Genomic DNA, 16,489 nt, shown 5'->3' with positions numbered 1-16,489 from the left:
GCCCAGACAACCCTGGTTCTCTGAGATTATCCGCCTGTTGGGCGGGGATCCGTGGAGGGTTCCGTGTCGTCGGGACCTATTGTCCCAGGCGCGCGGGAGAGTTTGGCACCCACGACCGCAGAAATGGGATCTGAGGGTTTGGCCCCTGAAAGGTTGAATTTGACAGCTAGGTGTTTATACTCAAACGTGATTACGACTATACAGTTGGCGTGTGCGCCCTCTACGAGAGGGTTATATACATATAAGTGTTGCGCGCGTTTCAGAGTTGGTGTCAGTTTAAAGGAGTTTCCCCTTTTCAGAACTCTTTGGTGGACATTTTGATGTTCTTGGAAGAGCTTTTTGAGCAGGGCCTTTCTTCTTTTTTAAAGTTTATATGGCAGCCTTCTCAGCGTGCCATGTAGGGATTGACGGCTCTACCCCGGGGTGTCATCCTCTGGTAGTGCGGTTCCTGAAAGGCGTGCGTAGCCAAGTTGCAGCAGGTTCTTGTTCTTACATGGGGCTCTGACAGTTCAGGCCTCATGAGGCTCTGACAGTCCAGGCTTCTCGGGTAAGTATTAGGGGAAAAGGTGGTTTCTGTAACCCCTTTTTGGAGACGGTGGAACCTGTGTATGCTTGGGCTGCCGTGGGCCTCCTAGTTTGGTACCCTCTGAGCCAGCTTGGGGCGTGATTGTATGTCCCCATAGAATGATATACCGAGTGACCAACTTAAAGGGAACGTACAGTTACGAATATAACTATTTTGGCCCTGCACCGTCAGGGGATTTGTGCTCGCTGAAGAGCGGACTGAATTGAGGAAATGGATGCGAGCCCCGGTATTATAGCCAAGAAGGCGGGTCTTCTGAGAGTGGGCTCGGCACCCATTGGCCCATTGGGCATGATTTCTGATTTCTTCAGGTGAATATTATTGGTCGTTGACTCCCCATACTATGTTATACCTATTATATTCAAAACTGTACGATTTCATTGGCCTTATCAGGCATGATTGTATATCCTTCAACGGAAGTCGCGAGAATGCGACTCCCCATAATATGTTTTACCTCGTTTCCCTCCTTCAGGGAACAGTAGTTCTAGTCACAATGTTATGTTCTACTGTACCACTCTCAGTACAGTCAGTATCGGTTATTTTATAGTATCTCCACATAAACTGTATGAGTGTTGAGAGTTTCCACTCCTCTCTTTGTTTCCTTCTCCAGTGGCCTGTCTGTTGCGAGAACAGGAACAGAGTCCCACCTCTGTCTGACTTTGGCAGGGGTGACATATGGGTGGGGAAATCAAGGTGCACATTTAAAACAAGGGCAGTGCTCTTTGTTTTAACCACTGGAAAACTTTGCACAAATCTCTAGCAGGAATCACAACCCAGTTTTTTTTCCTACTATGAGATATGTGCTCCACATCCAGCAACACCCAAATACCTCATAAACATAGAGGATCATTATCTTCTGGTACAACATTTATCTCTCCCTCCAGAGCCCCTGCTTCTCTCTCTTTCACCATGCTTTCTTCTTTCAGTCTCTCTCATTCTCTTTGTTGAGTAGAGAACAGTTAGAACCTCATATTGTGAATCAAACAACACAAGAAGAAAAAAAGAAAAGTTCCTGTTCTAAGTGCCATGTCGGGATTGGAGTGCCCACCAGGATGTGTTGGCTAGGAGGAGGGCAGGCGGTTCAGGTGGCAGAGTCCCAGCAGAAGTGACCGGGACAGGAAACATGTGGAGATGGGAGACCTACATTCTGACATCCAACCCCCAACATCCACCCCCAACAGCAAACAGCAGAGGGGCCCACATCCCACCACCCCATCAGCATAATCAGCTAAAATAACAAAACAACGTTTCAAATAACAATTTGTCCCATGAATGGCAGAAGCTCCAACTACAAAATCATCAGGAATCATTTAAGATTATCAAAAATCATCCTCTTGAACATGGATCTAAGTTATGCGGCACATGACTGCACTATCAGTGTTTCTTTGATTAGTCATGTCCTTCTTCATAGCCTACTCTGAGTCAGACCATAGTGACTGTTTTTGAGGCAACATGGCTACTCAATAAGAAGCCTAGAATATCAGCATACTCTCCCTCTCATTATTCTGTGGTATCTGCTTCCATGTCTTCTCCCAAGTGTTTTTATTTAATCATGTTACTCACCAATCAAATGCACTTTGATTCTTGTAGGCTATTTCCCCTTCAGTATATTGAGTAGATTTAAAACGTATCTAATCCTAATAGCTAAGTTCAATATATAACAGGTAGGGGCCTAATTATGAGCAAACATTTTAATGAAGAAAAAACTGTATGTGTAGGAAGTGTGTTTGTGAGGTGAGCACAAAAATTATATTATAAAGTGAGATTGTGAAATACTACAGGCATATACACCACCGGTCCAAAGTTTTAGAACACCTACTCATTCAAGGGTTTTTCTTTATTTGTACTATTTTCTACATTATAGAATAATAGTGAAGAAATCAAAACTATGAAATAACACATATGGAATCATGTAGTAACCAAAAAAGTGTTAAACAAATCAAAATATATTTGAGATTTGAGATTCTTCAAATAGCCACCCTTTGCTTGATGACAGCTTTGCACACTCTTGGCACTCTCTCAAGCAGCTTCATGAGTTAGTCACCTGGAAAGCATTTCAATTAACAGGTGTGCCTTCTTAAAAGTTAATTTGTGGAATTTCTTTCCTTTTTAATGCATTTCAGCCAATCAGTTGTGTGTGTGTGTGGGGAGGGGGGGGGTCTACCAAATAGGGATACAGAAGATAGCCCTATTTGGTAGACCAAGTCCATATTATGGCAAGAACAGCTCAAATAAGCAAAGAGAAATGACAGTCCATCATTACTTTAAGACATGAAGGTCAGTCACTCCGGAAAATTTCAGAAGAACAGACTTGCTTAGGCCAAGGAACACGAGCAATGGACATTAGACAGGTGAAAATGTGTCCTTTGGTCTGGAGTTCAAATTGTAGATTTTTTGGTTCCAACCGCTGTGTCTTTGTGAGACGCGGTATGGGTGAACAGATGATCTCCGCATGTGTATTTCCCACCGTAAAGCATGGAGGAGGAGGTGTTATGGGGTGGGGGTGCTTTGCTGGTGACACTGTCTGTGATTTATTTAGAAATAAAGGCACACTTAACCAGCATGGCTACCACAGCATTCTGCAGCGATACGCCATCCCATCTGGTTTGGGCTTAGTGGGACTATCATTTGTTTTTCAACAGGACAATGACCCAACACACCTCCAGGCTGTGTAAGGGCTATTTTGATGGAGTGCTGCATCAGATGACCTGGCCTCCACAATCCCCCGACCTCAACCAAATTGAGATGGTTTGGGATGAGTCGGACTGCAGAGTGAAGGAAAAACAGCCAACAAGTGCTCAGCATATGTAGGAACTCCTTCAAGACTGTTGGAAAAGCATTCCAGGTGAAGCTGGTTGAGAGAATGCCAAGAGTGTGCAAAGCTGTCATCAAGGCAAAGGGTGGCTACTTTGAAGAATCTCTAATCTCAAATATATTTTTATTTGTTTAACACTTTTTTGGGTTACTACATGATTCCATATGTATTATTTCAAAGTTTTGATGTCTTCACTATTATTCTACAATGTAGAAAATAGTAAAAATAAAGAAAAACCCTTGAATGAATAGGTGTTCTAAAACCTTTGACTGGTAGTGTATATACAGTGGGGGTAAAAAGTATTTAGTCAGCCACCAATTGTGCAAGTTCTCCCACTTAAAAAGATGAGAGAGGCCTGTAATTTTCATCATAGGTACACGTCAACTATGACAGACAAAATGAGAAAAAAAATTCCAGAAAATCACATTGTAGGATTTTTAATGAATTTATTTGCAAATTATGGTGGAAAATAAGTATTTGGTCAATAACAAAAGATTCTCAATACTTGGTTATATACCCTTTGTTGGCAATGACACAGGTCAAACGTTTTCTGTAAGTCTTCACAAGGTTTTCACACACTGTTGCTGGTATTTTGGCCCATTCCTCCATGCAGATCTCCTCTAGAGCAGTGATGTTTTGGGGCTGTCGCTGGGCAACACAGACTTTCAACTCCCTCCAAAGATGTTATATGGGGTTGAGATCTGGAGACTGGCTAGGCCACTCCAGGACCTTGAAATGCTTCTTACGAAGCCACTCCTTCGTTGCCCGGGCGGTGTGTTTGGGATCATTGTCATGCTGAAAGACCCAGCCGCGTTTCATCTTCAATGCCCTTGCTGATGGAAGGAGGTTTTCACTCAAAATCTCACGATACATGGCCCCATTCATTCTTTCCTTTACACGGATCAGTCGTCCTGGTCCCTTTGCAGAAAAACAGCCCCAAAGCATGATGTTTCCACCCCCATGCTTCACAGTAGGTATGGTGTTCTTTGGATGCAACTCAGCATTCTTTGTCCTCCAAACACGACGAGTTGAGTTTTTACCAAAAAGTTATATTTTGGTTTCATCTGACCATATGACATTCTCCCAATCCTCTTCTGGATCATCCAAATGCACTCTAGGAAACTTCAGACGGGCCTGGACATGTACTGGCTTAAGCAGGGGGACACGTCTGGCACTGCAGGATTTGAGTCCCTGGCGGCGTAGTGTGTTACTGATGGTAGGCTTTGTAACTTTGGTCCCAGCTCTCTGCAGGTCATTCACTAGGTCCCCCCGTGTGGTTCTGAGTTCTTGTGTTCATTTTGACCCCACAGGGTGAGATCTTGCGTGGAGCCCCAGATCGAGGGAGATTATCAGTGGTCTTGTATGTCTTCCATTTCCTAATAATTGCTCCCACAGTTGATTTCTTCAAACCAAGCTGCTTACCTATTGCAGATTCAGTCTTCCCAGCCTGGTGCAGGTCTACAATTTTGTTTCTGGTGTCCTTTGACAGCTCTTTGGTCTTGGCCATAGTGGAGTTTGGAGTGTGACTGTTTGAGGTTGTGGACAGGTGTCTTTTATACTGATAACAAGTTCAAACAGGTGCCATTAATACAGGTAACGAGTGGAGGACAGAGGAGCCTCTTAAAGAAGAAGTTACAGGTCTGTGAGAGCCAGAAATCTTGCTTGTTTGTAGGTGACCAAATACTTATTTTCCACCATAATTTGCAAATAAATTCATAAAAAATCCTACAATGTGATTTTCTGGATTTTTTTCTCTCTCAATTTGTCTGTCATAGTTAACGTGTACCTATGATGAAAATTACAGGCCTCTCTCATCTTTTTAAGTGGGAGAACTTGCACAATTGGTGGCTGACTAAATACTTTTTTCCCCCACTGTACATGCAACACAATCTCACACTCAATTCGTGCAAATATGTTGATGCCAATGCTGTTTTGTATGCTTGTTTTCAATTAATACTTTGGGATAATGGTGCACTTGTAGTCAGAAAGGCCCTTTTTTCGTGTAGGCAACAGTAGGCCTACACAATTTTCTTCATGACGCATTTCATATTTCGTGGAGCATACATTACACAATTTTCTTCATAATGCATTTAATACAAGACTATATCAAATATTCTGAGGGTTGCCAGATTGGAGAAAAAACACACACAAATACTTACACACATATACACACACTCTGTTTGTACTCATGTTATAGCCAACTCTTGACTTGTATGAATTATAAAATATTTGTATCTAGTTGTCATATATTCATTATCTTTAACTAGTTAAATGTTTGTAGTTCGCATGTTTCAGTAATGACTAACATGGTTAAATAGTCGTAAATCTCTGCTTGATTTAGTTTTTGGTATATTTGGCATTTTTATACATATTCTGTATTTTCACTGAAGGAAGCAATAATTAATCAACACACTACTGTAAATACAGTGCATTCGGAAAGTATTCAGACCCCTTGACTTTTTCCACATTTTGTTACATTACAGCCTTATTCTAAAATGGATTAAATAAAAAAAAATCCTCATCAACATACACAAAATACCCCATACTGACAAATACATTTGCAAACATTTCTATGAAACCTGTTTTGGCTTTGTGATTATTTGTCATCATTGATGAGATAAAAAAATAAATAATCAATTTCAGAATAAAGCTGTAACGTAACAAAATTTTGAAAAAGTCAAGTGGTCTGAATACTTTCCGAATGCACTCTATAAGGTCCCACAGTTGACAGTGCGTGTCAGAGCAAAAACCAAGCCATGAGGTAGAAGGAATTGTCCGTAGAGCTCTGAGACAGATCGAGGCACAGATCTGTGGAAGGGTACCAAATAATTTCCCCAAGAACACAGTGGCCTCCATCATTCTTAAATGGAAGAAGTTTGGAACCACCAACACTCTTCCTAGAGCTGGCCGCCTGACCAAACTGAGCAATTGGAGGAGAAGGGCCTTGGTCAGGGAGGTGACCAAGAACCCAATGATCACTCTGACAGATCTCCAGAGTTCCTCTGCCGAGATGGGAGAACCTTCCAGAAGGACAACCATCTCTGAGCACACCACCAATCAGGCCTTTATGGTAGAGTGGCCAGACAGAAGCCACTCCTCAGTAAAAGGCACATGACAGCCCACTTGAAGTTTGCTAAAAGGCACCTAAAGACTCTCAGACCATGAGAAACAAGATTCTCTAGTCTGATGAAACCAAGATAGAACTCTTTGGCCTGAATGCAAAGCGTAATGTCTGGAGGAAACCAGGCGCCGCTCATCACCTGGCCAATACCATCTCTACGGTGAAGCATGGTGGTGGCAGCATCATGCTGTGGGGATGTTTTTCAGTGGCAGGGACTGGGAGACTAGTCAGGATCGAGGGAAAGATGAACGGAGCAAAGTACAGAGAGATCCTTGATGAAAACCTGCTCCAGAGCGCTCAGGACCTCAGACAGGGGCGACGGTTCACCTTCCAACAGGACAATGACCCTAAGCACACAGCCAAGACAATGCAGGAGTGGCTTCTGGACAAGTCTCTAATTGTCCTTGAGTGGCCCAGCCAGAGCCCGGACTTGAACCCGATTGAACATCTCTGGAGAGACCTGAAAATAGCTGTGCAGCGACACTCCCCATCCAACCTGACAGAGCTTCAGAGAATCTGCAGAGAAGAATGGGAGAAACTCCCCAAATACAGGTGTGCCAAGCTTGTAGCGTCCTACCCAAGAAGACTCAAGGCTGTAATCACTGCCAAAGGTGCTTCAACAAATGTCTGAATACTTTCTGAATGCACTGTAAATGGACACTACCTGTTATAAAATGAAAATTGCTCTCCATAAATAAATGGTGAGAAATGCTCTGTCTGAAGCCATTCGGCTATGGGTTCCACATTCCTATAATAATCATACAAGTTATATCAGTTTAAAAAGGTTTCATTTACAACCTATGGGGAATAAGATGTTGGGAATAGATAGTGGCATAGGAGAGTCTGAAATGAATTATGTTCAATATCAGCAGCATTTCCCAGTGAGAAATGCTCACTCTGAAGCCATTTGGCTATGGGTTTCATTTACATTTTAGTCATTCAGCAGACGCTCTTATCCAGAGTGACTTACTGGCAAGTGTCTTCACTGACATTTTTAACATGTCCCTGACTGATCTATATTTTACAGAGGGTAGTGCGTACGGCCCAGTACATCACTGGGGCAAAGCTCCCTGCCATCCAGGACCTCTATACCAGGCGGTGTCAGAGGAAGGCCCTCAAAATTGTCAAAGACTCCAGCCACCCTAGTCATAGACTGTTCTCTCTGCTACCGCACGGCAAGCGGTACCGGAGTGCCAAGTCTAGGTCCAAAAGACTTCTCAACAGCTTCTACCCCCAAGCCATAAGACTCCTGAACAGCTAATCATGGCTACCCGGACTATTTGCACTGCCCCCCCACCCCATCCTTTTTACGCTGCTGCTACTCTGTTAAGTATTTATGCATAGTCACTTTAACTCTACCCACATGTACATATTACCTCAACTACCTCAACTAGCCGGTGCCCCCGCACATTGACTATGCAACGGTACCCCCCTGTATATATAGCCTCCCTACTGTCACTTTATTTTACTGTATATATAGCCTCCCTACTGTCACTTTATTTTACTTCTGCTCTTTTTTTTCTCAACACTTTTTTGTTGTTGTTTTATTCTTACTTTTTTGTTTAAAATAAATGCACTGTTGGTTAAGGGCTGTAAGTAAGCATTTCACTGTAATGTCTGCACCTGTTGTATTCGGCGCATGTGACCAATAAAATTTTATTTTATTTGATTTGATTTACAGTTAGTGAGTGCATATTTTTTTTTTTTCATACTGGTCCCCCGTGGGAAACGAACCCACAACCCTGGCGTTGCAAACGCCATGCTCTACCAACTGAGCTACACGGGACTACAGCCCTATAATAATTATACAAGTTAAATCACCTTAAAAAAATATTTATTTACATCCTCTGGGGTATAACATGTTGGGCAAAGTGGTGTAGGAGAGTCTGACATAGAACCCCTAACATGACTTCAGTCTTCGCCAATGAGAACCAAGAGGATTCTAGCTTCGTCCTTCATGACTGGGAAAGGCCTCGATTCTAGGCCGAAGAAAATCTTATATCCATCTCATTAGATCAGAACAGGATGGATCAACAGTGATTCATATTACTGGTTTGCATCCTAAAAAAAGGATAGTTGTGTTTTGCTGCATAACACACTTACATTATTTGTCTACCCATATGATGTGGATAATTGTCAGGTTATTTGATATATAAGCTTCAGTAACAAAATAACACCATGGATGTAATAACACTTTAAACAGGTAGTTTGTAAATGTCTAGAATGTGTTTGTTTTGGGTCCACACTGATAAGTTAACATATGTAAATTAGACAGTCACAGAGGGTTTTCTTCTAAATAACTAGTCAGGGCATAGCACTTTCTATTCAGCTTCAGGCAACTTTGATGTAAGGCTTGATCACACCTGTAGTGACTACTTCTATCCGTCACGCCCATTGTTGCTTATCCATTGTTCACTAGATATATCAATGTAATTACACCCAACACAAAGTTGAAAAACAGAATGCTTCCTACAAGTAGATCACAGAACTAGACGTGAGCTGGGTGTGATCCCAATGCTGCCACCAATGTAGCGGAAGAAAGTGAAAGCTGCAACAGGAACTCTAACCAGGGCTCATATGTGGCAAAGTGAGCTCTAACAGCCGTTGCTATGAAAGCTTAGTAGGCCTCTGGGCCGAGGCATAGGCCTACAGTGCTGGCATATGCCTTGTTACAATAGCCTAAGTATATAAAATGATTGACACAACAGTAATAATCATCATGAAATGGCCTTGGAAGTGCCATAAGTGTGAGCCAACATAATTAATTATCTTACATTAACCTTTTTAACTGCATTGATATGGGTTAGTTGATCATACACCAGGCTCGTTATAGTTGCAAATACCATGCAGTTGCACCAGGGGAATTTGAACCAAACAGATTTTTTTTGCAGGTCTTCTGTTTCCCCACATTTATTGATGAATTAATTTCCCATCATGAAAATGTGTCCCCATTCCCCAATCAAATACCTTAATAGATACCACAAAAACCCCCAGACAAATACAGCTTTTTACTCCAATTTGGCAACCCTCATAAAATCCAACATAGCACCAGTATCCCAAAGTATTAAGCAAAAACAAGCATAGAAAACAGCTTTGGCATTAATACAAATATTTTAAAAACTTAAGGCTACTATTATATTATAAGTATTTCGGTGACAACCTGGTTGATTAACAATATTGGGTTGTTAACACGTTTTTTTATATATAAATAAATGTGGGAACAAAACAAGCCAGTGTAGAACACCATTGCGCAAAATGCATTGCTCCAATAACTCTCAAAAGAATGTTCCGAAGTTTGCCCCCCAAAATGTGTTTTCCTATGAATGAGGTCACACAAAAATGTGTGTTTTTCCTACGAATTAAGTCGCACCAAAATTGGTTTATTTTCACACAAATTAAGACACACAAAAACATACAAAAATGCAGGAAATCTGCTGAAATACTTTTGTGCACATTTGCACGAATTGAGTGTGAAATTGTGTTGCACAACACAAAGTTCCTTGGCTATAGATATAGCCTTTGACCCTAATTCTTTGGGTAGACTTATCCAAGTTTCTTTGAAACAGGTCGGTTAAATTGAGAGATAACGGACGGGGGGCTGAGGAGATGGGGACGCTTGCTCCTCCCTTGCGTTGTCTCCCTCCGCTTTCTCCCTCCTCTTTTCGCTACAGCGCGTTTCCACTGCCCGCTCATATCTGCGCTCCATCCTTCCTCAGAGCGATCCACTGGGACTCAGGCGCCAAACTGTTGATCACGACTCACTGTCAGACTGTAGTCTAGTTGCACTGCTGTGAAGGAGGATTATCAATTTTATTCAGTTCCTTGTGTTTTTGGCTCAGCATTTTTTTTTAAATTGTCCAGTGGAATAGACAAATATCGTCAGTGTGCATGAAGAGGTGATGAACGGATAGCCTTGGATTACTTTCTGGAGTGAACTTTGCATATTGCGTGTTCATGCGGGGACAATCCATCTCTATTGTCGACGATGGCAAAGGCATTCTCCGTCATGACTTTACATTTCGTGGGCATTCTTCTGGGAGTCAGCAGGGTGATTGGTAAGATGAAACAGAAAGCATATTGATCAAAATGATTCAGTTTAATATGTTCAGAAAACATTGGCATCTTAGGCTACCTTTATGTGTGTCAATTGTGGTATATTGTTACTTTACTAAAACTAACAACTGTATTTAGATGTTTATCAGAAGAACTTGCCAAGTATAAAATGTGATGCATTACATAATTACAATGTGTTAGCAGTGGCTCTGATGATTCTTATGTGCATAGGTCAGTTACAATTCCTCTTGGCCCTCATTACCCCTGGCCCTTATCCCTCAATCATTTTAACAATCCATTTTGACACTTCACTTGAGGCAGTATAGCAAATGACCATTGAGACAACACATGTTCCTCCCCTCAATACTCTGGTGCTACACTTCATTTTCATATTCTTTGGATCAGTACGCTAATCAAAGACACCAGTAATATTGAACTGTCACAGAAATGTTGGAGTATTTGGGGCTAAATAGTCCACATTTCAGCATGTACAGAAGGTGTCCAGGCCCTCTCTGGGAGGCCGTATCCTCTGGAACAGGAACCCCACCTTAGGCGACACAGAGCTGGGCTATTGAGCCTGACCCGGCCCATCTGCCGTGGCTTCCTGTTTTGACACAGCTCCGCTCCGCTCCGCCATTTGCTGCAGGAGTGGAAAAATTGCCACAGAGTCCATAGAGTCCACGCCATGGATGAAAAAAAATTCTCCCGTCTGTGCTTTCCACTGTTGGAATGATTAATGAAACTTCATTTTATCATTGACTTACACATTTATTATTTTGTGTTCTAGCTATCAACATTCTAGTTGCAGAGAATAAACTAGTCTGTTTGAGGAGTCTGGTATGGATTCTGAGATTTGATATAGGAGAGCATAACCATAGTTGGGATAGGAACCATTACCCATCTGATTTCATGTTCAGCCCTCACTCCCACTCTACTCTCCGGGAGTCTCCCACTCTTTCTATACACATGATTTAAGGTTGGTTTGACATGAGAGTGAGCAGTCTCATATTGGTCTCCACTGTGTGCTAATGCTGACTGAACTGTTGAGATAAGTCAATCATCACGGTGATTGACTGACTGTTTACCTCTCCATTCCTACAGCATTAGAACTCAGGTTCATGCCTGACCCCCCAACACTGAGCATCCAGGACAAAGTCCTCAGGATCAACACCTCAGACACACTGGAGATTACCTGCAGGTGAGACTTACAGGAACCTGATGGGCCTCTCTTCTCCAGAAGCCTGGCAAATACGGCCACAAACATAACTCAAATGGTCTTAAAACTGATATCAACTACCTCACATAATGAGTCTCCATATAAGTCAACCATCCATCTATCCATCCATCAAACTCTTCCCCTACTAACGATCATCGTTCTCACTCTGTTCTTTGGATCTGCAGTGGCCGTCAGAACCTGGAATGGACCACATCCTATAATCGCAGCCGTGCTGGCAGTCGTCTCTCCACAGTAGACTGCAGTGGGTCAGGATTCTTCTGCATCACATTACACATTTCCTCGGCCACCGTCAATGAGACTGGAAAGTATCAGTGCTCCTACAAAGACCTGGCGGTGGAGGATAGCAAAACCTCTGTGGCCGTTTATGTCCATGTCCAAGGTATGCATCATCATTACCTCATTTTGGAATGACAAGTAGGCTTACCGAATCCCTAAAGCTTGACCCAATGGGTAATCTTTACTATCTGACCCAAGATCTGCTTAGATCTGCCTTAATGATGAGCCTACCTGATCTGATGTATGTACAGTATGGATTACATACAGTGTATGTTGTTGACTCTCATGACGTCTCATGACTTCTTTATGTATTTGTGTTTTATTTCAGACTATAAAGTGCCATTTGTGCCCTCTGACAAGGACTATGAGGTTGTGTTCATCAGTGAGGGAGTGCAGGTGGTCATCCCATGCCGAGGGTCCGTGGAAGATCTCAATGTCACGCTACATACCGTAAGGACAGATCCACTGACTTTATTGTCCTTTTGGGGGACATTTTAAGGCATACGTTTGTATACTTTTTAGCCAGTAGTTCTGAAAGTAGCACTCACCAGTCAAAAGTGGTCCCCGAAAATTGCGTACTACGTCACATACTGTATATGCAGATATGTGCACTACATCATTGCTCTGTCTCGCTCTGCTGTGTGTGCATCTTGCTAGCTGTCACTCAAATGGCGAGGAGCTGAAGCTTATTGGTTAGAACTTGAAGATGCTAGGGGACTGGCCTACGTGGGGGAAAATGTAGGGATAATTGCACAGGACAGCTTCCAGAAAAACAGTTGCTTTCAAACTAGGGATTCCGTGGCTAATTGAGGCAAGACAGTAATTCTGCTAATAGATTATGCATGTATGAACTACACAAGAGGCAGGTTTGAAAAATACTTAGTAGTTACCAATGTTCTGGAGCATGTCTTTAAAGACATTAAAACACAGAACAGTATGTACAGTATGGGATACATGCAATATATTCTGTTCAGAATGTAGTCAAAATTCCAGAAGTTATTCTATCGTGTCTTATTTTGTCTAAAGTTGACAACTAAACCTGCTTCACCTCAAACCTGCCTTTCCTATAGTCTAACTACATGAAGTAGCCTACATTTGTGCTGCTACTCTGTCAACAAAGCCAGTTGGTAAAGACCTTGCTCTCTTAGGTATGTTTCGTTAGACTGCAGGCTTTGTGGGCGGCAGATAATGTCAGTTGTCATTCTGAGTCTGTTGCATTGTTTTCATGTCAGATCAGGGGAACAATAAACTGAGTTTCCATTTCCTATCTGGGTTGTCCCCACCTTCAGTCAGTATTAGAACTCTGGGACCTCGTATATGGCCTATATGGTTCATAGGACATTTTACTGAAAATGAGTGTTGGAAAAACCACAACGCCCTCTGACCTAGCCAGTGCTGATCAAGTGGTAAAACATCACTCATAATTTCCATGTGAGGGTTGGTCGATCAGCACCACTAGATAGAGTCAACCAGCATAGAACCAGCTTTACTCAGTTTTGTCAAATCGATGCAATGTTGTGATGTATCTGTAATTTGTTTTTCTTTTTTTATTCTGTGTCCTTTTTGTCAGAAGTTTCCCAAGAAAGAACTCTATCCGAACGGGAAGGACATTTTTTGGGATAGTATGAAGGGTTTCTCAGTCCCCAGTCACCTGATCAGCTATGCTGGAGTGGTCTTCTGTCAGACACACATACGCAACGAGACCTACAAGTCACCTCTCTACATTGTTGCTGTTGTTGGTAAGTGGGTTAGGTAACTGTAGCTCAGTTGGTAGAGCATGGCGCTTGCAACACCAGGGTTGTGGGTTCGTTTCCCACGGGGGGACCAGTATGAACAATGTATGCACTCACTAACTGTAAGTCGCTCTGGATAAGAGCGTCTGCTAAAATGTAAATGTTTTAGTTTAGTGTATGAATCCTATTTGATCCACTGTATGTATGACTTACTGTAGATACAGTGCCAAGGTGTCATTGAAAGTGTCAATCTAAGTGTGTGTTTATTTGTGTTTACATAACTGTGTGTGTGTGTTTGTGAGTCTCAGGAGAACAATAGCCTGTTCACCGCTCCGCTGTGTCTCCCCTCCCTTTTCCGCAGGATATAAGATCCATGACCTCACCCTGACCCCGGCACATGAGAGGCTGTCTGTGGGGGAGAGATTGGTGCTAAACTGCACTGCCTACACAGAGCTCAACGTGGCCATCGACTTCACTTGGACACACCCTATCAGCCTGGTCAGTACCCTGCATGGCCCACTTTTATAGACAGCCTGTGATTACTAAATGCACATGAAATCACTGACTCAGGCTTTATTGACCGACGTTACTCATCGCATTCCACCAAACACTGAAATCATAGACATGGTGATGATATTGACGCTGACCTGACTCACCATAGACATATTCCAGTCAAGAGAGGGATATCATATGATATCTCACTTCCTCTTACTCCCAAGGTTTCATCCTTACTTCCTGCTTTCAGGACCGTTTTTTAAACATAACTTCAGTTCAATGCTGCCCTTATATCATTCATGGCATTATCTTCTCATGTGCACTTATACCAGTCTTTAGGTTGATTTACAATGCTCTTATCCCCTCACTCTTCCTTCTGCCCCACTTGCAGGCCCCAGTGAATGGCTCTGTGCGGACCTACACCACGTCACACAAGAAGAAGCTGTGGAACTCTCTGGAACTGTCCAACACACTCATAGTGGAGAACGTGACCGGCAACTACACAGGAAAGTACACCTGCACAGCCTCCAGTGGACAGATGGTCAAAACTGCATCTGCATCTCTTGTGGTCTTTGGTAGGTACACTTAGTAGTTTAAGCCACATCTGTTGCCCAAGGTACATAGTCTGGAGGTTTTTAAACGTTTTTGCGGATATCCTCTTATTGTCTTAGATTAATAATTTACATTGGTCTGGATTTATTGCACAATAATCGATAATGTTACTTTGTGACATTTAATTGTTTTGATGACTATGTTAGGTGACACTGTTTATGTTGTTTTTGTTGTCATTAGAAAAGCCTTTTATTGATTTCGATGACCACAAGTGGGTTAATGTTCTGGGGGTGAACGCCAGAGCCCAGACCATTAAGATCCCAGTCAAGTTCGACGCCTACCCAGAACCTACAGTCAGATGGTACGTTGATCATGTACAGTAATGATATACTGTATATGCTTGCAGTAGTTTGTATTGTATTCTATGTATACTAGGTATTTGTGTAAATGTAACCTGTCCTTATTTCTGCAGGTATAAGAATGGCCAGCCTATCTATAAGGATGACTATAGATTTAAACCTGCCAGGGACTCTCTCATGATCCTTGGCCTAGCTGAAAAGGATGCTGGGAATTACACCGTGGTCTTGATCAATAAGATAACAAAAGAAGAGCAGAGACGCTCCGTCCAGCTCTTGGTCAATGGTATGTACCTCCTCCCCTCTCCTATCTCCCATTCCTCTCTCATTACTCTCTCCAGTCTTCTCTTCCTCTCCTCTCTTGCTCCTCCCTCCCATTTGTCCTATAATTCCCCCCTCTCGCTTTCTCCTTTATGCTGTACCTCTGTTTTAGGCTTCAACTGTGATGTGACCATTGCTGTGTTCACACTGCACTTAGCCTAGGGCCAAATGAAGTTTGCACCTTTCAAGTCATGGTTCATGTCTCCTCAGTCCCTCCCCATATCATTGAGAAGGAGGTTGCTGTGGACACTGATGTTCACATGTACGGCAGCAGCCCCACCCTCAGGTGCACTGCCCGTGGAATCCCCACCCCCACACGCATCCAATGGCAGTGGATGTCCAGAGAGGACTGCCCAATCCTCTTTCAGTAAGTCTCACGTTCACTGTGTGCGTGTGTGCGCGAACGTGCGTGAGTGCGTGTCTGCATGGTGCGTGCTCGTACACGTGTGTGTGTGTGTGTGTGTGTGTGTGTGTGTGTGTGTGTGTGTGTGTGTGTGTGTGTGTAACCTCACCCTGCCGGTCATTGTCAACATGTTGTTGATTCTGTGGAGGAAGATCAGCATTCTAGATGTTGATGAAAGCATTAACAGAGACAATGAGTGTGCCCTGTGACCTGCATCAGATTATAGGATGTGATTCATACTTCTCACAATAAATTGCGTGCATAATTAAAAAACACCAGGGAGTGTTAGACTGAGAAAAACCGATCTTATCTTTGTGTGTTTGTATGGTTTTGTATGTATTTTTATATGATTCCAGTATTCTCTATGGATTATGGATAGCCTTGTATTCCAGAGAACTTTGATGATTGAGTCTCTTAGGAAGATGTTGATTGGGTAGAGCTGGGGCTTCAGAATGGGTTGTGATTAGTGAATGGGCCCCTCAGGTATGCAGTAATGTGAGGATTGTTGATAGAGGGGTTGGAGTGTATGGTCCAGTCTACTGTA

The 16,489-nt window shown here is 42.7% G+C and overlaps 1 protein-coding gene across 1 annotated transcript; it reads left to right on the top strand.

The window, feature by feature from the left end:
- Nucleotides 1-10,258: 10,258 nt before the first annotated feature.
- Nucleotides 10,259-15,913, top strand: LOC311149134 (vascular endothelial growth factor receptor 2-like; the record flags this gene model as incomplete). Its single annotated transcript, XM_084186226.1, has 10 exons — nucleotides 10,259-10,574; nucleotides 11,674-11,770; nucleotides 11,974-12,188; nucleotides 12,414-12,535; nucleotides 13,656-13,824; nucleotides 14,180-14,316; nucleotides 14,705-14,888; nucleotides 15,106-15,226; nucleotides 15,338-15,507; nucleotides 15,753-15,913. Exons 1-10 carry the CDS (start codon nucleotides 10,505-10,507, stop codon nucleotides 15,911-15,913), a joined length of 1,446 nt encoding a protein of 481 aa, XP_084042352.1. The 5' UTR covers nucleotides 10,259-10,504.
- Between the last annotated feature and the right edge of the window lie 576 nt (nucleotides 15,914-16,489).

Source organism: Coregonus lavaretus (genome assembly GCF_964263955.1).
Source record: "Coregonus lavaretus genome assembly, chromosome: 21".
In the NCBI taxonomy this organism is placed as follows: domain Eukaryota; kingdom Metazoa; phylum Chordata; class Actinopteri; order Salmoniformes; family Salmonidae; genus Coregonus; species Coregonus lavaretus.
The sequence above is the reverse complement of the archived record's forward strand: the minus strand, read 5'-3'. Positions and strand labels throughout refer to the sequence as shown.